A 25,937-nucleotide genomic window follows, 5' to 3' on the forward strand; every position below is an offset into this window, starting at 1 on the left:
GTACAAGTTTCTCATTTTTTAAATGAAGAAACTCATTTCAGAGATTTGCCTAGGGTCACACAATTATTCCCAAGTCCAGGACTTTATCCACTATACCATCTAGTTCTTTGTTGTTTTTCTTGCATATATCTGAAGATATAAAGGGAACAAATGCCCTTGGATCAAATAAAATGGAAGGAGAATTCAATTTTAAAGTATGCATTTGTAAATAAACATACATCAAATGCCTAGCCCATGTATTCGTTTAATACTGACATATCACTATTTCTTCTGTTTCGAAATCATTTAGAACTAAGTTTTTGGAGAGTTCAAATAAAGTGTGACTACATGCAGAGAGTCATTGAAATCATCTTCCCTCCTACTGAAGAATGACTTTGACTTTAACATAGCAGCATGCTAAAATTAACAAGCCTGCCTTCATGTGCTTTGTTCTTCCATCTCAGAGACCCTGAGAGCATGTCACTCTTTTTTAGTACACTTTCTAGAGAAGATAATATAGAAGCGTGGGTGGGAGAATGTCCTGTTATATGCCTAGTCAAGGGGAGGCAGCTCTGTGTTTTCCAGGGTTGGGCAGAAAGCAAAGGTTTATTTTGCATGGAAATGTCTATGAAAGAAAAGGAAGCAGTCACAGGATGGAGTGCTTTTGATAGAGAGGAAGAAAGAATAAAAGATTCTTTCCACATTTCCACCCCCAACCCAGTCCTGTTGGATGTTAAAGGGAAAGTATGACTCCTTTATATTGTTCCTAGTCTTCTGGAAAGCCCAAAATTTTGCAAGGACTCTCATTAAATCTCAGTGCTCATTATGGGCTAGTCATTTGGTGACCTTTGGTCTTATTTTACATATCTGGAAGGCCTCAGTTCAGAAGTTATTGGACATGAACTTTGCAAGTGGCCAGAATATCATATGGGGTTAACTGTATTTGTGAGTCTTGACCAAGTCTTTTAAATGCAAAGACTTTATGGGTGGAAGCATTTTATGAAAGTGAATGTATTTTGAATACTTTTCATCTCTTTTGAAATATGCTTTGCAAAAAATTCCTAAGCTGCCAAAGTAAAATCTTGTTTGGTAAAGTAATATTATTTATTATAGTTATTTACTATATTTTGAATGATTTTGGTGGAAAGTCACATTTGAATGATTATCATTCTGTCCTCAAAATCACTTCCTCCTTGTGACTTCCTTAATTCTATTGATGGCATATCCTTTCACCCAGTGGGAAACTTGAGCTATTGTGACTTCTTTGCCATCAATTCTACAACCAATCAGTTGCTCCGGTCTTCTGGGTTTTTCCATGGAAATGACTCTTACGTCTTTGGCTTCTTTTTAATTTTTGCTACTGCCTCCAAAATCAAAACTCTGACTTCCCCCCCAAGCTTGAATTATTGCCAATATTTACTTCTACCTCTCATTTTTTGTGACCACGTTCACCAGAGAATTTCAGCTAAGAAATACCTGTGATCTCCATCTCTCAGAAACCTTCATTGTTACCTACTAAATAATAACTTAAAACTGTCCTCCTCCCTCCCCAAAAAAGTCATTTAAAATTGAATGACTCTCTCTTCCTTATCTCTAACTATTCCCTGTATTTACTGTAGCATCTAACACTATTCTCTTTTCACTGTCTATGACATTATCCTTCTCTGCCTCCATCACCTAATATATCATATTGCCTCCACTTGAAATACTCTTTTTTTCTCTACCTCTTGAAACTTATTCTACTAGTCTAGTTGAAATGCAATCTTGTCCAGGGAGACTTCCAGGATTCCTTTAGACTGGAGCGATCCTTGCTTTCTCTGAACTACTATAGTTGTTTGCTTCTACTTCTGTTGTGACACATGCCGTATTACCTTGTATTTTTAATTGATAAATTTTATTTTGGCATAATACACATTCATTTTGGGTGTTTTTATTTTTGCAAGGCAATGGGGTTTAAGTGATTTGCCCAAGGTCACACAGCTAGATAATTATTAAGCATCTGAGGCAGGATTTGAACTGCTGATTGCTGATTCCAGGGCCAGTACTTTATCCATAACGCCACCTAGCTGCCACTATAGCATACATTCTTTTTTTTTTTAGTTTTTTTTTTTTGCAAGGCAAATGGGGTTAAGTGGCTTGCCCAAGGCCACACAGCTAGGTAATTATTAAGTGTCTGAGACCGGATTTGAACCCAGGTACTCCTGACTCCAGGGCTGGTGCTTTATCCACTGCACCACCTAGCCGCCCCAATAGCATACATTCTTAATAGAATTCAGAAAAAAAAGTTCCTAGGGAGTAAATCTCCATAAATCAGTTATATGAAATAATACAAAAGAGCAGTTGGAAGTTAGGACTAGAGAACCACATGGAGGGTAAAAATAGTCTTCTACTCTTGAATAGCTAAAAATTTTGTCAGAGATGCATGATCAAAGATATGTATTCTCAGGAGCAGCAAGGTGGCACAGTAGATAGAGCACCGGCCCTGGAGTCAGGAGTACCTGGGTTCAAATCCGGCCTCAGACACTTAATAATTGCCTAGCTGTGTGGCCTTGGTCAAGTCACTTAACCCCATTGCCTTAAATTTAAAAAAAAAGACATTTATGCTCAGAAAATAAAGTAGACTAGTTATATGGTAAGAACCAGTAATAACCAAAGTAAAGCATATGAGCTTCCCTCTTATTCACATAATGTTAAGAGTATGAGAAGACTGATCATATTTTGAGTGATTTTCATGTAAAAAGATTTAAGGGGAAGTTGGATGAGACACACACACACCAAAAAAGTGGACATGGATGGTTTGTGGTTTGCATCATTGTGATAGGTATCAAGTTTGCATTTTATAAATGAACTAGAAATCTTCCATATTTTCCCTTGAACATTATGGCTAAGATTGTGGCATTTTCTTCATAAATTTCATTATTCCATTATCCCTATATGTACTTTGATCCTTTAAAAGGTAACATTTTTGTGATTTTTTTCTTCAGCAAGTTGTATATTTTTCTCTCATGTGTAGATATATGGTGATTCTATTAGTAAACACACATGCACTTATGTTTTATATATGTATATTTAACTACATAATATGTCTATGTGTGAACAAATTTGAGTGTTTCCTAATAGAATAACTTTACTTTTTTTTAGTTTTTACTTGTGTATGTATGTTTTGCTAAAGTAAGCAAAGGAGATATTGAAGTCTGTGTCTATGTCACTATGATAGAATTGGACAAGATTGGGTACTTTCTGCCAGTTTAATTTAACACGCTCACGTGTCCCTGTGAAATACGATCTATCTCAATGAGCCATAGAAAATTAGAATGACCAGATTTTGGTCACATCCAGTTCTACTCGGTTGAATGTACTGGACAGGACTTTTTTTAGAAGATTGGATTGAGTGCTATGTTCGTTTCATTTTTACAAATAATCTGTTTGAAATTTTCAAGTAACTATCAAGTAACTAACTATTTAACATGGTGGCCCCAACAGTGACCTGATGGAATCCCATAGGGATCTACAGTCCACTTGATTTTTAAATTTTCTGTTAATTTCTTTATTATTTGTTTATATGTGTTTAGATACATCTATGTGTATATTAGATATATTATGTATATGTAATATCAGCACATTTATGTATTTGTAGTCATACAAAACTATGAACATATTTCATTAGTATTAAGTATATATACCCAGCCATACCCCCAAATTGATATTTTGTGCACTTTTGTTTGCTGAGAAGGGTTGAAAACTAGTTTCATTCTTAAAAAAAAAAACCTACCCAGGGGCGGCTAGGTGGCGTAGTGGATTAAGCACTGGCCTTGGAGTCAGGAGTACCTGGGTTCAAATCTAGTCTCAGACACTTAATAATTACCTAGCTGTGTGGCCTTGGGCAAGCCACTTAACCCCATTGGCCTTGCAAAAAAAAAAAACTAAAAAAAAATAAAATAAATTAAAAAATAAAAAAACCTACCCAGAGTCATTTAATCACACTCTCCTTGTACACCTTTGAGAGAGTATTTCCTCTTGAATTCATTTTTAGAGAAAGGAACTTCTTAAATTTGTTCTATAGAAGGAGATCTTGGGACAGAACTAGATCAAGAGATAATTTCAGAACATATATTATCTGTTTTGTGTACTGTCCCTCTTCAAGGGCCAAATGTCTTCAGTACTGCCCCTTGTCTGCCCAAGAGCATTCACTGTAGGACACTGTCCAGGTCTGACCTTCTTAAAATCTGGTTATTTCCATGATCTTATATGTTTATACAAGTAAGCATTACCTTCAGTCAAACCAAACTTCTTAACTGTCATATCCTCAGCTCTAGAAATTATATGAATAGATGTTTAAAATTTTTCTCAGTAAGGGGCAGCTAGGTGGAGCAGTGGATAAAGCACCAGCCTGGAGTCAGGAGTACCTGGGTTCAAATCCGCTCTCAGACACTTAATAATTACCTAGCTGTGTGGCCTTGGGCAAGCCACTTAACCCCATTTGCCTTGCAAAAAAAAAACAAAACCCTAAAAGAACAAAACAAAAAAAAAATTTTTCTCAGTGACTTGAATCAAAAATGTCTAATTTTCAAGTGACATAAATCTTGTAGCAATTGCTAACACCCTAGTTGAAGTAACCTCAACAGTTTAGAAGACAAACTGAATGAAATAAAATGCAATAGAAGTATGTATAGAATTTTACATTTGAACTTTTAAAAACCATTTATAGTACAAGATGGGGGGGGTAGGGAATCCTGTTTAAACAATAGTTTCTATGAAAAAGACACAGTTTTGGTGAACTGAAAAAAAGTTCAATACACCATCAAGGAAAAAGATGCTTAGAGATACTTAGACTAAATAAAATATGAATCGTCATCTCTTCTAAAGGTTACAATATGGAAAAGAGTTAAGAATTATCCTGGCTGACTTCAGAGGGTAGAATGGGGAAATGATGGAAGTTTGAAAGGGTTTTATATAGTTTAATGTAAAGAAATACTTCCTTGCAGTGAAAGCTATCCCAAAGTTGAAATACACTGTCTTACTAAGTAGTGAACTCTCTGCCTAAAGATCTCCCAGAAGAGATTGAATTAAGCTTTAGTGAGTATACTTTCAGCGGAGAGTCCACTCTGAGTTAGACTTAGTAGACTCTGAAATTTCTTCTGGCTCTTGCCTTAGGTTCTATCTTCCTAAAAAAAAAAATCTATGATTAAAGGCAGGACTTTGCAAAGTATTTTAATACCTTGTAAGTATGTGGGACAGGCTTCATTTTTTAATTAAAATTTACCTAAGGGCAGATACTGAATTATTGCTGATTTGAGTAAATGAATTAAAAATATAAATAATCTAATTGGTTCTCTATACTTGCAATTTAAAAATTCAAAGGCTGGTGTGCTTACAATTTAGACTTAGTCATCCATATAGAAAATAAAGAAATAATACTAACAATGATCCAAATTTATATAGGTCCTTAAAATTTCTACTGGGTATTCCTCACTACATTTATTTGAGCTAAAAGACAGTCCTTTGAAGTAGGTAGAGTGTTTCTTGTCATTTTAAATTTTTAATTAGCATTATAAACCTGGCATATTATAGAGAGAACTAATAAACAATCAGCTAAATATGGAGTAACTTTCCAAATAAACCCTAAGGCTTTAATTATTTATATTTTGATTAAAAAGGAAAATAGTATTGGAAAAGGCATTTTTAGAAAATAAGAACAAAGCAATTCATTTGTCCCATGTCTTTTTGCTTATCCTCCTTTATACTTATAAAGAATAAATGCGGGGCGGCTAGGTGACGAAGTGGATAAAGCACCGGCCTTGGAGTCAGGAGTACCTGGGTTCAAATCTGCTCTCAGACACTTAATAATTACCTAGATGTGTGGCCTTGGGCAAGCCACTTAACCCCATTTGCCTTGCAAAAACCAAAAAAAAAAAAAATGAATAAATGCCTTTTATGCAGTAATAACAGCAGTGAGAATAACTGATTTTTCTGTGCTGATTTCAGGTTTACAATATACTTTCCTCATGCAAATATAATTATTCTCACTTTACAGATGAAGGAACTGAGGGCAAGAGAAGTTAAGGTCACTCAGGAAGGACACAGTATGATTCAAATTCACTCCAGAACTAAGACTCTTTCTATCATGTTGCACTAAGATTTCATTGTAGACCTTCATATCCTTTGTGGGTGTGTTATAGAAATTGTTAGAGTAACACAGCAATGCATAGATAAGAGGGCCAGTCTTGGAGTCCAGAAGATTCATCTTTCTGTGTTCAAATATGACTTCAGATACCTAGTCTAGTAGCTGTATGATCCTGAGCAAGTCACTTTACCCTATTTGCCTCAGTTTCCTCATCTGTAAAATGAGCTCGAAAAGGAAATTGGCAAATCCACTCCACTATTTCTGCCAAGAAAACCCCAAAGAAAACCCCCAACATGAAGAGTTGGACATAGTTGAAAAATTGCTGAACAATAACTAAGGAATTGTTTAAGTGTTTGATTAACTGAACTTGAGATTCTGTATTTCTCTGAATTTAATAAAAAAACTTTTACATTCAGATTAGTTAGGATGGGGTGGCTAGGTGGAGCAGTGGATAAGAGTGCTGGCCCTGGAAGTCAGGAGGACCTGAGTTCAAATCCGCCTCAGACACTTAATAACTACCTAGCTGTGTGGCCTTGGGCAAGCCACTTAACCCCATTGCCTTGCAAAAACAACAACAAAACAAAAGGGATTAGTTAGGATCAAAGTCTATTCCCAGGTGTTGGAAGCTATCTCAAACAAAAGGATTAAAGAACCAGAAAGGGCAAAGTGTATCAGGCCACATTCTCAGGTGAAAAAATTGAGGTCTAGGCAAAGGCATAGGTCTTGTCATTAGAAATATAGTTTATCAATGACCAAGTCAGAGCTAGAACCCATTTCCTGCTCAACCAAGCACCTGCTCTACCATCTTTTCTCTACCATTCCCTTACCTTTTAAGGCAATTACAGTATTTTGTGAATTTTCTCTATCTTTTTTTTTTTTTTTTTTGCTGTACTATCTCATTCTGAAGCCTTTCAGAGCTATGTTAGCGTTCCCATCATACCTAGAGAAAAATGTCTATCTGGGGGGAAAGTTAGACATAAATTCAATTCAGTTCAACAACCAGCCCCCCTGTTACTATGTGAGAATCACTAAGTTGCTTGGAATACTAATCATGTTTTTAATTAAATATAATTGAATATACCTTTATGTATAAATCAGTTCTAAATGAAATTAATGACTACATAGTTCTACATCAAAAAATGATGAATCCACCAAGTTCTTTTTTTCTTGCTTTAAAAAAAAAATGCACAACACTCATTTTCCAAAACAAGAAACTTTACAAATCATTTTCAACACTCATAGCCTTCAAATTTAGAATGCTACTCTTATCAATAAAAAACATGTGAAGGAATTTGAATTGCTTATAACTGTATTACATTTAGCTTGCAGGTGGCCAATCATCCCAATTTTTCAAGCTGAGAATACTTTCAAAGAAATAAAATGTAAAAGAGTTGTGTTTGTGTCTAGCCCACAGCTTATTATTCTTATGATATAGTTTATGGTTTCAAAATTTTCATGTTATTAGAATGCTTCAGGGAAGGGACCAGTCTCAGAAAAGTAGTGATAGTTACAAAGGAAATGGAAATGTTCGTGGTTAATGTGCACTGAATCAACTGGCAGCATCCAAATATCCCTTTGAAGTAAACTAAAAATATTGTGTGCTGAATCTGAATATGGACTTGTTTGGGATTAGCTTTATGTACCTGAATTTTCAATTTCTTAAAAAAAAAAAAAAGAATGAAGGCAGGAAAATATAAACAAATCTGTTTAAGAACTCAGGTATATAAGAGAATGAATATAATGCATTTTTAAAAAATACCTTAAGGAGGTATATATTTGATTAATAATCAACTTGAGTTGATAATTTCAAAACAATGATTATAATGAAGCAGTCGTGCTTTGTTTAAAACAAGAAGGAAATAAGTTTTAAAGTTCTAATAATGAATATTTAGTTTTATACTGTCAATTATATATCAAATTTCAATGAATTGAGTTTTATATTTTTAAATGTTCCTTTCCATTTGGGTCATGACTTGCAAACAGTAAGGGACAACTGGTTGCTAAATGTTGTTCTATTACAATGATGAGAGTTATGCTTCCATTGGTATCAGAGACAGATTGGTAAAAGTACTGCCTTGGAATTAAAAACAGCTCAGTTCAAATCCAACCTTTGTTGCTTACTGCTTGTGTGATCTTTGGCAAATTTTTAAATAATATTAAAAATACTAATAATAATGAACTAATATTTACGTGTTTACTATCACTGGAGACATTGTGTTTGCTTTGGAGGTAGCTCCATGGCTCAGTGGATACACTATTGCCCTGGAATCAGGAAAACTTGACTGGGACTTTTACTAACTGTATGACCCTGAGAAAGTCACTTCACTCTGTTTGCCTTAATCTACTGGAGAAGGAAATGGCAAACCATTCCAGTCTCCTGGTCAAAAAAAAAAAAAAACCCAAAAAACATTGAGAGCTGTGTCTGTGGCCCACAAGGTGACGCAAAGTCTGACACAACAGAATGATTGAACCAAAACAAGGAGCAGTTTTAGAATTTATACTTGGTATTTTCTCATTTCATCTTTGCAGCAATTTCAAAGGTAAGTGTTATCATTATCATTCTTATCAATGAAGACACTGAAGGAAACAGAGGCTATGTGATTTATCCAGGATCTCTCAACTAGTAAGTGTCAGAGACCAGGTTTGAACTCAGTTCTTCCTAACTCCAGGTCCAGTACTCTATCCGCTATTCCACTTAGCTGCCCCTAAACCTCCATGAGACCCAGTTCCTTTCCTTTAGTTTGGATAACATGATCCCTAAGGACCTTCACAGCTTTAGGCTGAAGTTGCTGTCTGTCTGATGGGAGTCCTACCTAGCTTGAACTTGCTTAGTTTTTGTATGATAGATGAGAGCATCATTTTCAGGACCAGACCAGAAGCCTTTTTCCACTTTAGGAATTTATGGTCTGTAGACATGGCCTTCAACAGACTCACTTCAATGGATAAAATGCTTTGTTCATCTTAAAATGAACTTGATACCTGTCTAGCAAGTACTGTCTCTTTGATCAAAATAACAATGCTTGGGGGTGGCTAGGTGGCATAGTGGATAAAACACCGGCCCTGGAGTCAGGAGTACCTGGGTTCAAATCAGGTCTCAGACACTTAATAATTACCTAGCCATGTGGCCTTGGGCAAGCCACTTAACCCTGTTTGCCTTACAAAAACCTAAAAAATAAAAAAATAGCAATGCTTACAAAGCATGATCCCATTAGAACCTTCCAACAACCTAGACTACTACAGATGTGTTCATCTGGTTTCTTATTACTTGTTGCATGCTTTGGGTACATCACATTTCCCTTCAGGACTTTAGTTTCCTAATTTGTAAAAGAGGAAGGGATTGAATTAAAATTCCTTTCATTTCTAAATCACTGATTATAGGAGATACAGCCTTCATCTGATTCTATAATAGAGATTTGAACCCCAGTCTTTGGAATTCCAAGACATAATAAGTATAGTTTATCCTATTTGTGATGATGTTGCTTACCTTAATAGAATGTAAACTCCTTTAGAGCAGGTTGTTTTATTTTTACTTTTTTTATCCCCAGTTTATTTCTTAATTTAGTTTAGTTGTTCAGTTATGTCTAACTCTTTGTGACTCCATGAATCATAGTATGCTTATTCATAAGGGTTTTTTTGGCAATGAGACTGGATTTTCCATTTCCATCTCCAATGGATCAAAGTGAATAAAGATTAGGTGACTTTCCCAGGCTCATAGACTTAGCAGATGTTTGCAACCAGATCTGAACTCTGTTTCTAATCTTCAATACTCTATCCTCTGAACCACTTGTGGATTGACTGATCCTACAAAGTTAACTCTTTAGCAGTTCGGATGTGATTGTTCTTACTCTGATGGTCTAATTTTAACAATCAACTTGTCTCTGGCCAAATAAATCAGTTCAAAAATGAGTCCCTTCCAGGAAAATTCTAATATTCCACATAAATTTCATTGCAACTGGAAACTTCCAGTAATCATTTAAAATGATTTCATAATTTAAGAAAAAGAACACAATTATGTGCTAAAAAAGAAAAAAGACTGATTACAGAGGTCACATAAAAGAGATTTTGAGGAGTTAACTAGATAATTAAAAAGAGAAACACCCCAGAAAGAAAGATCTTGGGGTAGAGCTATTTTAACTTCCCATCTCAACCTCATAGCTTTTACCTTGTATCTATTTGACATGTGTTTGTACCCAAAAATTCCTTGAGGAAAGAGATTTGTTGATCTTCTTTTTGCCTTTCTATCTCCAATACCTAGCATGCACCCAACATAAATACACACAGGGCCTTCAATGCATTCAGATATTAGTCACTTCATAGATATTTATTGATTCATTTTGGCTACATTCATTCCGACATGTTTATTCTACATTTTGGAGAGAAGGAAAGGAGAGAGATAGACAGGCAATGAGAAAGACAGAGACAAAGAGACCTGTGAATTTCCTGAACCCAACCAGGCCTTGATTTGATTTCTGATCCTGGAAACTGCCTATGATGATCTTTCATTTTATGTTGTCCATTTATGTTCTCTGCCTCACTTTCAGTTATAAACCATGCTGCTTCTCTGGAGTCACTATCTGCAGTCCTTTGTGTGTCATCTTCCTTTAGAAGCATATGAGCTCCTTGAAGATAGGAACCATTTTAAATACTGCTTGTATTTACATCCTGAACACTTAGTGTAGTTCCTAACACATGTATAGAAAATGCCTGTTTAACACTCAATCCACCAATCACGTATCCATTCATCCATTTGTCTTATCTATCTGTCTATCTCTCTGTCTTTCATCTATCTCCAAACCATATATTCATTCATCTATCCATCTATATCTACTTATCTATCCAACCATCCATCCAACCATCTATCTTATATACATCCAGTCATCCATCCATTTATCCATTCATCCTTCTTATCTTTCTCTAGCATCTCAATATTCATCCATCCATGCATCTGATTCCATCCATCCATCCATCTAGCTTTATCTTCTATCTGTTTATCTATTCATTCATCTATCTTATATCCATCCATCCATCTCTTCATCTATCTAGATATCTGTCTTTTCTATCTATATCATCTAGTTTTTCTTCCATTCAAACATCCTTTCATCTCTTTTCTCTAACTGCTTTTCTATCCTTCCATTTATCCAGTCATTCTCTCATCCATTCTTTCATCTATCCATCCAGCCATCTATCTATCTATCTATCTATCTATCTATCTATTTATCTATCTATCTATCTATATCTCATCCATCCTTCTATCTAGACATCATCTAGCTAATGATCTCTATCTTACTGCTTTTATGGTATGCAGAAGGTTAGAGCAAAAGGAGCCAGAGTATTCAGTAAGTGAATGATGGATTTATTCAAAATCAATTCTCCCTCTTTCTTATTAAACTAGGAAAAAATTCCTCAGTATTATGCATTTTTGGAGACGTCTAGGTAGCTAGGTGGAATTCTGTATAGAATGCCAAAGCTGGAATTAGCAAAACCTGAGTTCAGATCCCTCATCAGACATTTATTCACAGTATGACCCTGGGCAAATCACTTAACTGTTCACTTAAGTTTACTCATCTGTAAAATGAGCTAGAAAAAGAAATGGAAAAAAAACACTCTAGTATCTTTGCCGAGAAAACATGAAAAAGGATCACAAAGAGTTGGGCACAACTGAAAATGACTAATTTTTAAAAATATCATCTAAGTAAAAGCCTCAATTTTCCTTTCCCTTCATAAGTCTGAATAATAAGCATATACACATAATATCTATAAAATTATAAACACAGATAAATATTATATACAAATATATATGTATATACACATATAGATATAGATATATAGATATATATGTGTGTGTGTACATCATTTTTCCTTTTCCTGTGCCATGGTCAATTGTCAGTGGACATCAATTAAATGAGAAAGAAGAACCAATTAGATATTTTGTTCTGTGTTTCCCTTTTATTACTATATTTAATTAACTTGTCCTCAGTAGGGGGTCTGTAAGTTGTGGCAGCAGCAGAATATGTCACTGCGGTTTTTGCCTAACACAATCAATGTGCTACTTTCTATTCCACTAACTGCAGAAGGAAATAGAATTGACAGTTTTTACACTACATTAAATGGGCATCAGAATCAAGTGAATTTCTCTAAGACAAGATCTGCTTGCTTGAGAGATTTGGAATTAATCATAAAATAGGATGCTATAACTGAGTGGGGAGAAATTATTCTTCCCTCACCCCCAAGACATGAGCTCTAGATTTATAATCTCATTAAAATTTGCCCCCCCCCAAAGATAAGGGGCAAGATGAATATCTTTGATCTGTCTTTGAATAACCATGACCAAAAGTTGAGATTAATTTGGGATTATGATATGGTATTGTGGAATTTATTTTGCAATAATTGCAGCCAATTTATTTGAAAAAGCAAACTAATAAAGACAACTGGATATATGAAGGGGAAGAATATCTCCCAGTGATGTCTGTGTTGGGCCATCAATCTATTAATAAGTTTTTACTAATTCCCCAAAGCCCCAAGGTGACATAGGTTCCTAGAATTACAAGCTTAAAACTACAAAGGGCTTTTGATTTCTTCTAACCCTTCATTTTACAGTTGGGGAAACTAAGAGAAATTTTCAGCTTCTTGCCTAAAGTGAATGTTACTTCTACTGATATAAATCATTTCCCCTATATAGATTATGGTTTTTCATAGATTTAAATAAATCTAATATACTTAATATGAAATCTACCTTAAATTTAATTTAAATTTAATTAACCATTCCTCTGGCCATATGCTATCATCTGAACATCTCAAGATGTTCACCTCACAAACACTCCACAAATACTCCTTGAACTTCAAAATATCATTCTTCCCCTCACCCCCTCACATTTTTGCTGGTTCCCCAAGTTGCAAGTCCAAGGTTGTTGTGAGGATCATGTTCATTAACTTCATCAAATGTTTATTGAATCTATATTGCAATCAAGTTTCTATATCTGGGATTCAATGAAATAACATATATAAAACACTTTGTATATCTTATAATGTCACATGCCATTGTTATAGCTAGACTGGGGAGCTCATCATTGAAAGGATTCCGAAGTAGAAACCCTCCACAATATTGGATGGCCATTTTTTTGTGTCTTAGAGAGTTCTCTGAGACACTGAGACACTCATTTGTTTTCCCAGCATTCAAGGACCCAAGTTTTTTGGACTTTAAGGCTGGAACTCTCATTTACATCAAGTTTGTTTTTGTTTTTGTTGTTGTTTTGTTTTGTTTTTAATTAGAGCTGTATCTGTTCTTCAGATGACTTGGGTTTCTAAAATTTCTTCTCAAGGCAACTGGATGGGACAGGTGATAGGGTCCTTAGCCTGGAACCAGAATGACCTGAGTTAAAATTCAGATTCAGACACTAGTTATATGACCCTGAGCAAGTTACTTAAATGCTGTTTGCCTAAGTCTCCTCTGTAAAATGATGATAATAATAACACTTACCTGCTAGGGTTGGGGGGAGGATCAAATGAGAGCATCATCCCCTTACTCATTCCCTTCCAATCTACTGCCCCTATTTGAATGGTACCATTTCCCTGACTTCTGGTCTCATTAACTTCTTGGTCTTTGGCATTCTTTTATGTCTTTTTTTTATTCTTATGTTTCTGCCTTCTTTCCTTTCTTCTTCTTTCCTTTCTTCTTCTTTCCTTCATTCTTTTCCTTCTTCTTTCTGTCCTTCCTTTCGTGCCTTCTTTCTTTCCTCCTTCCTTTTTTCCTTCCTTCCTTCCTTTCTTCCTTTCTTCTTTCTTTCCTTTTCCCTCCCTTTCTTTTTTTCCTTCCTTCCTTCTCTCTTTCTTTTCTCCTTCCTTTCTCACTTTTATCTTCCTTTCTCTTTTATCATCTCTTTCTCTCATTCTAATTTTCACTTTTCCTCCCGTTCTTTATCTTCCTTCCTTCCTCTATTCCTCCCTATCTTCCTTCTTTTCCTCTCCTTTTCTCTACTCTTTCTTCCTTTTAAAAAATCCTTTTCACTATCAAATTACTTAGATGGAAGAGATCTGTGAATCATTTAGTCCAACCTTGCCATTTTAGAGTTATGGAAATCCAGTCAAAGAGATGTTATAGTACTCACTGGGGTCACACAGGTACCATGTAACAATTCAGGACTTAACTTCCTGCTTGGAACTCTGCTCTTAATTCTATTACTAATCTAACTTCAGACCTCAGTATTTTTCTGGATCATCACTGATCACTTCTCTAGATTCAGGCTTCCTTTAATATGCTCTAATGTTCCTGGTATTTCCACTGACCAAAGCACACTGTTTGTGATCCACTCCTACCCAAAGTGAGGGCACAGATCCATGCAGAAGTCATTCAAAGGGGGTTAAAGAATTACAGAATCTTAAAAAGTGAAAGAGAATTCAGAGGCTGAATGGTCCAAACCATCCCTGTACAAGTGTCTCTTTTATAATACTCCTGATAACTGAGCATCTGCCCTTTTGGGGAAGATCCTTATCATTCAGTCATTCATTCACCCATTAAGTCAAAAGCAGTTTATTTCACCGTTGGCAAGTTCTAAATTTTAGGAAGTTCTCTTTAAATCATTAAGTATTACTTATCAACTGAACAGTATGTTACTTTTAAAAATGGAATTATTGATATTATCAATTTTTCCATCATTGATATCTATGGGATGTCATGCACCATAATTTATAGAAGGCCAGACCTGGACAGGAAGACTTATCTTCCTGAGCTCAAATCTGACCTTAGACAACTTACTAGCTGTATGATCCTGGGCAAGTCATTTGACCATTTGCTTCAGTTTCCTCATCAGTAAAATGATCTAGAGAAGTAAATGGCAAATCATTTCAGTATCTTTGCCAAGGAAACCCAAACTGGGGTCATAAAGAATTGGATATGACTTTAAAAAAGGCTGAAATTTGAACTCTATGGTTGTCTGTGTTTCACACAAGGAAATCACTTAATCTATGTATTTGTCTTATTTTTCTGATGGATGAAAACTGAGACTGGTAGTTCATCGAGGTACTTAAAAATATAAGTAAATAAAAATAGTGGAAGTGAGTTAAGATTTTATATGAAAGCTCCATATAATGGAAGCAACAGAATTCTTCCTTGAGCAAATCATATTTAATAAAATGTGCTTTTTCCCTTACTTTTTACTATAATTTAATCTTAGTGTTCTGTAAAGTCCTGCTTTTAGTGTCTGGTCTCTGCAGTGAACTGTTTGTCAAATTTCCATTAAGCTTAAGGTGAAAAATTAATGAGCCACTCACTTCAGATATTTCAAAACTAATGCCAGTCTATTAGTAATGCAGAGGAAAGTCAAAACTGTGGGTATGGACAATTAGAATGTAGGGATTACCATATTTAACTTCTGAAAAATTATTATTTCATATCATTAGCAGGGCATTCTAGAGCAACAAGGGACTATAGTTAATGGTCTTTTATCAACAGAGAAATAGATCTAAAAGATCATTTTTATTTATTGATGTTTGTAGTTGATCTAGTTCAGAATATAATATTTTAAAGCAAAATGAGTATTAGTAACACTTTGAGAAGTGTTAACAGGATGACAGAAGTGCTGGTGATAAATAAGCATTTATGTGAGGAATAGCCAATGAACTACTCCAGTAGTCCACTGATATTTTTGTGATATAGAAATTACCTAAGATTATATGCATGTTGGATGGACACCCTGTGTCCAACTTATTGTGGAAGAAATGGTCAGACATGCAAAGAAATGACAGGCGTGTAATCTGCTTATTGGAAATGGTTTTACATGAAAATGAAAGCAGAGATCCAATTGGGTTATAGATACATATGTAAATATTCATACCTCCATACAGGTAATATGCAAGTATGGTTACATGTGTATGTGAATGACAAGTATATAACTTTGATCTTTTTCAACCAATATTCTCTAGCACCATTTTGTAGAAAATGCAAGTTGAAATAATTCAAAAAATTATCTAGATAGAAAGTTCACAAATACGCTTTAAAATAATTTTGTCCAGAAGTGTCAATCTTAATGAAACTACAAAGTGTAGCATATTTTTAAGCACATGTTCCAGGTGCTGTATTTTGAACCTGAGTCTTTCTATTATATCTAGGATGGAAATGCAGTGAATATTTACAGAACTGATCCATTACTGATTACCGTGGCAGCTTTGAACTACTCTATTTCTGCTTTGTTTCCCTTCCTCCTTCTTTGGGCAGTCAGTGACCCCTATTTTCACAAGTGCATCATATTGGTCCTGGATTTAGAGCTGGTTGGTTTTAGTTACTTAAGCTCGGGACAACTAAGGTCAAATGATCTCTCTGCCTCAACCTGCTGTGTAATAAGGGTTATAGGCATAAGTCATCCTGACCAATGAGAAAGATGGATAGATATAGATTAAAATATGCCTATATATATATATATGTATATATATGTATATATTTATATATATGGGGGTATGTATATGACTGCTTATATAATATATAGTTTATGATTCTTCATTTGTCACAGCATTGGTATTTGTTTCTCATATTATTAATATTGTCATTTTTGTTAACACACAAGAGATTAAATCTGGTGGTCAGATGTCTGGCATGTATTTCTGAAAGAGAAAAGCAAATGATTCCAAAGCTGCAAGGAGACAAAGGATTTGAACCTTGATTTTCCTGCATAATAGTTGATTGAATTTATTTGAAAGTCCAGGATGACAGGATCATTGGCATAAAGTTGGAAGGGACCTCAGAGACTATCAGATCTTAATTGCCCTCATTTATAAAAATGAGGAAACTGAGGTCTAAGGAGGTTAAATCATTTGCCCAAGGTTAAACAATTATTTAAAGTAGAATTTGGATTGCCTAAATTCTCTGAGTCCTACCTAACTTCTTTATCACAGAAATTAGAATAATAATGACTGTACTGCCTTCTTCCTAGAGTTGCTGCTACTAAAAAAAAAAGAGTTTAGTCTTCTTGGAATCAGGATTATTTTATTTTTAGTTTTAGTTTTTAGTTTTTGTATTTCTAGTGTCTGACAAGAGTTTATCTGACATGTGTTTACTCAAGTGTTTATTAAATTGAATTAAATTGAAATATGTATTCTGTTAAAATATTAAAATATTTTATGTTCTTAATAATTAAATGCTTATTGAATTGAATTGAGCTGTTTTTATTTTACTACTAAGTATGAACTTATTAAGACTTATAGTATAAATGATTCTCACCACATCTCAAAATAAGTAGCTAGAATTCTTTTTTCTTAGGAGCGACTTTTCCTATTCCTTAGGGAGTGCTTTTTTTCTTCAGTAAACTTTAAAATCTAGATACTTAGCATTTTCTCCAGCCTTGTAGGTTTCAAGTGATAAATTAGGAAAAAACTTCCATAACTTATTTTCTCATTTGTTTATGGCCTGTCTTCTTATGCCTAGACCATAATAATGTGAAGTACCTCACCCCTCGTAGCCCTGTGAAATTAAGTTGCTCAAAAATTTTAGTAATGTTTATCTCCAGTAAAAGTGCTGAGGAAATATTGGCCTAGAGCAGAAGGAGCAATGAGATGCTTGATGCTACATTTATGAGCACACAAACACACATATGTATGTATGGGTGTAATTATACATGTAATATACATTCACCTGGAGAGAAAGATCGATATATGTGTGTATACATGTATAGACACACATGTATACAGATATATTCTATAGATAAACACATAGGCATATGCACACATGTGCATATATACACATAAATCATGTGTTTGTATAAAGGTGTGTGCATAGGCATGTATGTAATGGTTCTCTTTTGACCCAAAATATATGTAGAACTCTGTGGAGTTTTTTGATTCCTTGCTTCCATTAACAGATTTCAATCTTCTTTTGTCTCCAGAGCACAAAGAATTCTGATTTCACCTTTTGAAATCATATCCTCTTCCTCCCCCAAGGCCTCAAAATTTCCTTATACTGGTGGAACCCAATAGGTGAACAAATTTCCTTGACACTGAATTAGAAATGAGAAGCTTCTGACCCCCTTTCTCTAGTATGATGACTGGAGAGAAGAGTTTCATATCAGAGCCAATTTGTGCTCCAGCAGATAGTCATCTGCTCTGTCAGACCTTCCTGGAAATCATGACATGTTTCCCTTCCTCAACATCTCCTCCTGCCTTTCTTCATACAGATGGAAGCTTCAGAGAAAGCCGCTCCAACCTCACAAGTTTGCTGGTGCAGCCCATCTCTACGTCTCTTGCTGCCAAATTGTTTGCTTTGCCCAAGGAGAGGGGCCAGTCTGATGCCTGCAGGCCTCTACAGCTCTCACATGATGGTAAGCCAATTTCCTCTATCTCTGCATCCTGAGGTTCACTGGGCTCAGGATAGCTTTTCCAAAACTATCCCAGTCCATGAAGGGAGTCAGAGAAATTAAATATAGAACCCGTTTCTACTCTTCACTAACTAATGACTTTGGACAAATTACTTTCCATCATTGACTCTAGAGTCAGAAGACCAAAGTTCAAACCTTGCCTCTGATGATTGCCCTAAGTATGACCCTGGACAAGTCTCAATACTTGTGGGAGGGGATTGTATTAAAAGGTCTCTTGTAACTTCAGACTTATGATCCTAGGAAGATCACTCAATAACCTTGAAGATCCAGACTATCTCAAAATCTGTCCTCCATATCACTCTGCCAGGCAGTCTCTTAGATTCCATGTCCTCCCTAGTTTCTCTTGGTGATCTCATCAACTCTGATAAGTGTGTCTATCTGTGTCCATGTATGTGTTCTATGTCAGTGTGAACATATATACCCACTCAAAAATGTTACTTATTTATATGTGTATTGTATATTCATATGTATATATGTTTGAAAAGATGTTCATGAATGTGTTTATTTATATGGTTTTGCTTTTGTTGACCCTATGTGAAGTTTTCTTGGCAAAAATACTAGAGAGGTTTCCCATTTTCTTCTCCAACATATTGTACAGATGAAGAAAATGAGACAAACACAGATGAAGTAGCTTTCCCAGAGTTCCATAGTAAGTTCTGGGGTCAGATTTCAACTCATGAAGATGAATCGCTCTGTCTCCAGACACCCTAGCCATTGTTCTATATCACTGCCATATTCATATGCATGCTTATAGATATATGAAACATGTTATAAGTTACCAAAGAAGATTGCTTCCTTCTTTTTATTAGAATACCCAATATTTAACATAATATCAAACCCACAGTAGCTGCTTAATAAATATTGATGATTGACTGAGGTGATCTCATGACCTTGTTCCACTATTCTGTATAGAACACATTTGGAGAAATGGCATGAACAAACACAGGGCTTCCCCAAACCACCCCCTCCCCTAGCTCTGCAGACAAAGCAACAGACGGACCCATTCAGGGAAATCTGCTTAGTTTTGTGGGTCCAGGTTTCAGCTTTAATGCCCCCCTCTTCTTTCAAGATGGAGTAGGTAGTAGAGAGTTGGGGCATAGAGTCTTAGTAGAAAGAATTAAAGTCTAATTCTTTCAATTGACTGAAAAAAAATCCCTCTGTCTTTTCTGCATCATCACTCGGGAGATGCCACCGGAGCCACAGTGCTCTTTGTCAGGCCTCGTTGGCTGAGGATGGCTCAAAGCAAAGCATCCACGCTTCCTGTAATAGCATGAAAGCCTCAGGTCGGAGCTTGTTTCTGCCTCCGGTACCGGCATCTTGAGTTCTGATAAAAACAACCTAAAAAAATTATTGTTACATTTGTTTCTATTTGTTGGGAAATGATGCATGCTATTCTACCTATTCCTGAGGGATGGTGTTGCCCATGTGTTTTCTCTGAACCCTGTGTTCTCTGGGAGGCAAGGAAGGTGTGTGAGGAAATGCTTCAAGGAGACCTGGAAGACAAGGATGGATTTGGGATAGCTTCCCTGCTCAAGTTCAGACTTTGCAAAGTCATATAGATTATTAGCTTCACAAACTCATTATTGATTTGAGCAAAGCACAAAAGCACAAATTGTCTATAAGGCAGGGGCTGAGCGGGGACGGGGGAGACCTCAAGAGTATGGTGGAATGAAAGACCATTTCTCCTTTGTTAATGTATGCTGACTCTCCACCAAGGGAAGGGGAGACAATGTGACCCCACATTCAGATGTTAAAAATTATTGACAGTTACCACTCTGGGTATTCACAACAAACAGGCAGGTAACTGTTCCTTTTCTCCTCCTGATATTTTTTAAGTATACTCAATGCTTCCTCTCTCTTGCAAATCAGATAAAATTGTCTTTAAGGTTTTTGTAGAGAATAAGAGATGGAACAATGGAAAAAAAATGGAAGCAACAGGAAAGAGAGTTCAAATCCTAGATCTGTGTTACCACCAGAGGCTTTGGATTAGTTGCCTTTTGGCCCCAGCTTCTTCATTCTTGCAATGAAAGGGTTTGTCTAGATGACCACTAAGGTTCCTAGCAGCTCTGAACTAGTGTCCTAGAGGTGAATCCTTGTATCCTCTATACTTAGGAATAAAGACATGATAGGATCAAATGCAAAGGATTGTTGTCTGTTCGCTGACCAATATTTTGAGAAGATAACTACGATGTTCAAGGACACTGAGTTCAAGCTATATAGGATGAGTTAAAGGGACTGGAGAAGAGAAGATTTAGCATTCAAATATTTAGAGTGGGAGAAAAAATTGCTATTTTGGATTTTAAAAATGCAGAACCTAGAGTTATGGCCAGAAATTGCAAAGAGGCAAATTTGTTTGATAAAAAAACAACAAATAAACTTTCTAAATGAATTAATAAAAAATATTTATTAAGTACCTAGTCTATGTCAGGACAGTCATAGAAATACAAACCCCAAGTCCTATCCTCCAATAATTTTATGATTTAATTGGGGGGGCAACAATTATAAAGTTTTGGTGGTCAGAAAGAAGTTTTTGTATGGACAGTCACAGGAAAAGTGAGTTGTTCCTTTGACAATCACATAAGATACCTTCCAGAAGCAATGGTAGTGTTGATTTGATTATTGTGATGAGAACAATAGGTATAAGGAGATTTGGGGGTGAGGGTGGGTGGCATAGTAAACAATGTAAACTGTACATAACTGAAATCTGTTGCCTTAAGTAGTGGGGCATTTCTTTTGCTTCAAAACCTTCAAGGAGAATAGAAATGACCATTGGAGGGCAGTTGGTGACACAGTGAATAGAGCACTGTACTTGGAGTCAGGAGATGGGAGTTCGAATCAATCACAGACACTGGAAACTTACTTGCTGTATGATCTTGGGCAAGTCCCTTAACCCGGGTTGCCTCCTATTCAGGAACATCTCCAATCATCCTACTTCATATCTGGCTTCTGGACCCAGATGGCTCTGGAGGAGGAAGTGGGCCCCCCCCCCACTTAAATCCAATCCATGTGCTTGTCATGACATCACCTCCCTGGTATCATGGTCTTAGAGAACAAAGGGCAAGCATCCTCATGTTACAGTAAAGATTGCTTTCCTGTATGGTATCCTCAGAAGGTCACCAAGACCCTTCCAGCTCTCATTTAGATGACTAAGTTAGTGATTGAGTAATCTATATTTGGATCGTTAAATTGAAGACAGGGTCAACTAGGAGGCACAGTAGATAGAGTTCTGGACTTGGACTTAGGGAGACATGATTTCAAACCTGGTCTCAGACACTTCCTAGTGATGTGACCTTGCATAAGTTACTTGATTCTGTTTGCCTGAATTTTCTCTTTTCCATCATTTGTAGAAGAAGGAAATGGCAAGCCACTCTGGTACCTTTGCCAAGAAAACCCCATATGTGTTCACAGAGTTGAATATGCCTGAAACAACCACAAACTGAAGTTAATTTTAAATCTATTTACTATACAATCTTTTGGAAACTTTCATTGATCCTTCCAAAGTTATTCAACTCAAGTTTTTTTTTAAATTTTCCTAAATATAAAGTATAAATAAATCAAGATATCTGTTCATACACACACACACACACACACACACAGAGACACAGATAAAAGCAGACATTATTTTTCCAACAAATGTCTATAAATTGTCACAACTAGGGTTTCCAATAGTAATGTAGGATTGTGAGAGTTGGAAAATTCAGAGGGGCAGGACTGATGTTTTTGATGTGTGGAACGGCAGACGACTTTTGAAAGTCCTTTGGACAGCAAGGAGAGCATATTAATCAATACTTAAAGAAATTAACTCAGGCTATTCTTTGAAAGTACAAATGCAGAAGCTGAAGCTTAAATACTCTGGCCAAACAATGAGAAATCAGGACTCCTTGGAAAAAAACTGTGATGGGCAAAATTGTAGGCAAAAGGTGAAGGGGATGGCAGAAGATGCGATGAATAGATCGTGTCATGAGAGCAATGAACAGGAACTTGGACAGACTTCAGGAGATGGTGGAGGATAAAAGAGCCTGGCATGCAAATTTCCATGAAGTCATAAGGAATTGTACATGACTGAATGAACAACCACTATAAACAAACATACATATACATATGCACTCATGTGTTAGCATGCATATATATAAACATGGAAAAGAAACAAAATGGTTCAGTTATAAATATAGATACAAATATTATCATCCAAATAATATTTATATAATATATATTACATAGTTATAAACTTATAAAAATATAGTTACAAATATTAAAGCCAAAGGTGATAGGGTTTTCCTTAGCATATATTTTACACAATTTCATATTGTACTAATTAAAATTATAATAGATTTTTATTTAAAAAGCTAATTTTATGAATTGTATTTTAAAATTAAATTGCCATTACCAATGTAGAAGAAATTGTCATATCTGATGAGTGGAATACAACTTCAGTTCCTTTTGAGAATCCAGAAAACCTATACAAATAAATGATCTGCCCATTCAACTCAACCATACCTTTGTATTTTGAATCAGAGTTGTCTAAAACTGGATGGTAAAATGGATAACATGGTGGGCCTGAAGTTATGAAGATGTGAGTTAAATCTGTCTTTCTATATTTCCTAGCTATGTGGCCTTGAGCAAGTCCATTAAACTCTGTCTACTTCAATTTCCTCAATGAGAAATTGGATGTAATAATGGCACCAACTTTCACAGGGTTACTGTGAAGATCAAATGAAACAATAATAGTAAAATACTTGGTAGAGTTGCTGACAAACAGTAGGGACTAATACTACTCTTCTTTTTACATTCCCCCTCAAAAACCATTTGGATAATTCAATGGAAAGAAATTCAGGAAACAGAAAACATAGAATTTTATGAAACTCACTAGAAGAGGTGAGAAGAAAGCAGGAATAATTATCTGGATAGTCAAGACAGAATTGAGAGGAGAAAAAATTGGAAAGGAGGGAATGATAGTAGAGGAAAGGGCAGAAGTAAATTGTTTGGATTGAGTCATTTTCCTGCACCTGGACTCTACTCTCTATGTCGGAACATTTACATACTCAGTGTTTTCCAGTTTTCTCAGGTGACCAAGTTTTCTCAAACTCTATCTATGAATTTCAATTAATATGTAAAAAAAAAAAAAAAATTGGTTGCCCAGAGTAGTTTGCCTCAGCCTTGGGTGGAGAACCTTATGTAAATTAAATTAATTGAGCAATGACTACCTGGAAAGAGATATTAGAACTGAATCAAATTAAAGCAAGGCTCTGAATGTAGATGATCAGTCTCTCATAAGGGAGAGAGGGTCAAGGTTTTCTGTGGCTGAAATGCCAGGAGAAATTTTTCTCATCATCTATGACAAGTTATTGTACAAGTCATTTTACACAGATCCCACATAAAAGAATATCCAGACTTTTCCTTTTCTTTCTGTTCACAGTTCAGTAAACTCTTAAGCAAGAATTAAATTTCCAGCTATATAATGCAAGAATAAATTATATCCTTGACCTATTTGAAGGTATTCTGACTTACAGTTCTGTCAACCTGGTTGGTCTGCTGCAGCTGCTTTAAAAATCTGCATATTTTGGTATTACTTAGGTTCAGCTTTTGGAACATCAAATGGATAAATGATTATACATAAATTGACAGGGAGTGATGAGCTCAAAAGTAATAGGAAAGAAATATTTCAGGAAATATTTAAATTGCCATTAGCCAGAAATGTCAGTGCAAAAGAAGATTGGACTTTTTTTTTGATGAATGACATGAGACTAAACATTCTACACTCAGACAGTCCACTGAGCATTAAGTCAGATTGAAACGCTCTTGAAATCTGAAAAATTAACACAATTTGCACATGTCTTTAAATGTTCCCCTCCACACTTTATAATTCTGAAACCCTTTATCCCAAAAGAACCTCTCTTCCTTTCACCTCTCCTTGTGCCCTATCCCTCTAAATGGTCTCCATCCTCATCCTCAATCTTGACACATTCAGTTCCTTTCCTAGGTAAATCACTCTTACTCAAATCTCATTTTCTTCTTAATGGATACTTGACCCTATAATTAGTCAGTTTAGCATGAAATGTTCTTCTCCTCTTGAGCTTTTTCCCTCCTTATCTATCTTGCTTGTTCCTTTACAAACCCCAACGCTGGTTTCGTTGCAACCACATACCTTTGTATCTTTTGTTTGTGGATTGCTTAACCGCATTGATGGAATTCTTACAACCACATCCATGTTAACTGGTTTCACGATAAATTTATCTTCTATAATTTCAACTGGTCCCTCAACTCTCTACAATAATACTTGCATTCTTCCTTGGATGCCTATCATACACTTTATAGTAGCTATTCCAAATCTTCTTTTCTCCCCTCATTATTTATAACACTCCTCATATTCTCTCTTTCTTCTCTCTCTCTCTCTCTCTCTCTCTCTCTCTCTCTCTCTCTCTCTCTCTCTCTCTCTCTCTCTCTCTCCATCCATCCCTGTCCACTTTGATTCTTTTTTCTTTGTAATGAGAGAGAGCGAGCTCCATCAAATACCAGTCGCCATCCTTCTCATTTATATTTTTGTTCCATTAAGTTAGATAACTAAATCAGCAGACTGGGTTTTTGATCAGTCTTCTAATCTGCCATTTTTATTCCATAGGAGCACAGGATTGGAGCTTCAGAGCTAGTTAGAAGTTATATAAATACCCCTTCTAATTTTGACACATAATGAAAATGAGATTAAGTGACTTGTCCAAGGTGACACAGGTAGTAAGCCGAAGAGGCAGGATTTGAATTCCAGCTCAGTAGATTCAATTTCAGTTTTCAGAGTTGGGCACTCTTTCCATAGCTTTGTGTAGATCTAGTCCTTTAATTGTTTAGAACTGTGGTCTGTAGTGCTAGCTATGCCACCTATCCAATCAGTGTCTTGCTGTAGGAGAGATTACCTCCAATACACTTGCTATTGCTGGTCTTCTGGTCAGAGTTCTTCTGCTACTTTTATTTCCAATCTAATAGTAATATTTTAATAATATGAAGATATGTGCTTTCATCTATGAGGGTTCAGGCTACCTCTATCTGAGAAAAGTTATCCCGAATTAACATCTTTAGTAGATTGCTTTTATAAGCTATTACAGCAGAAAAGAGAAATCATTGTCTGATATCATCCTCAAAACCTAGGCTCCCTAAACTTAGCCAGCCTAGAGCTCGGAAGAGAGCTCCACCCTCTATTGTTGGGGCTGTCTTGGAAGTTTCTGGAGAATGGGACCATTGATGAGTTGGGGTTACACTAATGTCACTTCTGTGACCCTAGAGCCACCTAAGAAAGATAGGGCAACTTTGGAAAGTAGCTTCAATTTTGATAGCTCATTTTCAGAATTGTCCCCGAGGAAGGGTTGGGTTTTTAATGATGTTGCTTCTTTTTGTTTTTATTTTTATAAACTGTTCCCCTTATCTATGAGGAAGTTCATTGTTATGATTAAAAGTGATAAGAGGGACATAGAAGAAAGAGTGTATTT

At 35.7% G+C, this 25,937-nt stretch overlaps 1 protein-coding gene across 14 annotated transcripts in view; it reads left to right on the forward strand.

Annotated features, from left to right (window-relative positions):
• The window catches only part of NAALADL2 (N-acetylated alpha-linked acidic dipeptidase like 2), a 1,546,126-nt gene that overhangs the window by 1,153,849 nt on the left and 366,340 nt on the right, over positions 1–25,937 (forward strand). For all 14 annotated transcript variants that reach the window (XM_074190946.1, XM_074190945.1, XM_074190943.1 and 11 more), the window contains one exon: positions 18,262–18,405. In XM_074190946.1, the coding sequence (XP_074047047.1) occupies positions 18,262–18,405 (144 nt within the window). The remainder of the gene's footprint in view (positions 1–18,261; positions 18,406–25,937) is intronic.

This window comes from Macrotis lagotis, chromosome 6 (assembly GCF_037893015.1).
Source record: "Macrotis lagotis isolate mMagLag1 chromosome 6, bilby.v1.9.chrom.fasta, whole genome shotgun sequence".
Classification (NCBI taxonomy): Eukaryota; Metazoa; Chordata; class Mammalia; order Peramelemorphia; family Peramelidae; genus Macrotis; species Macrotis lagotis.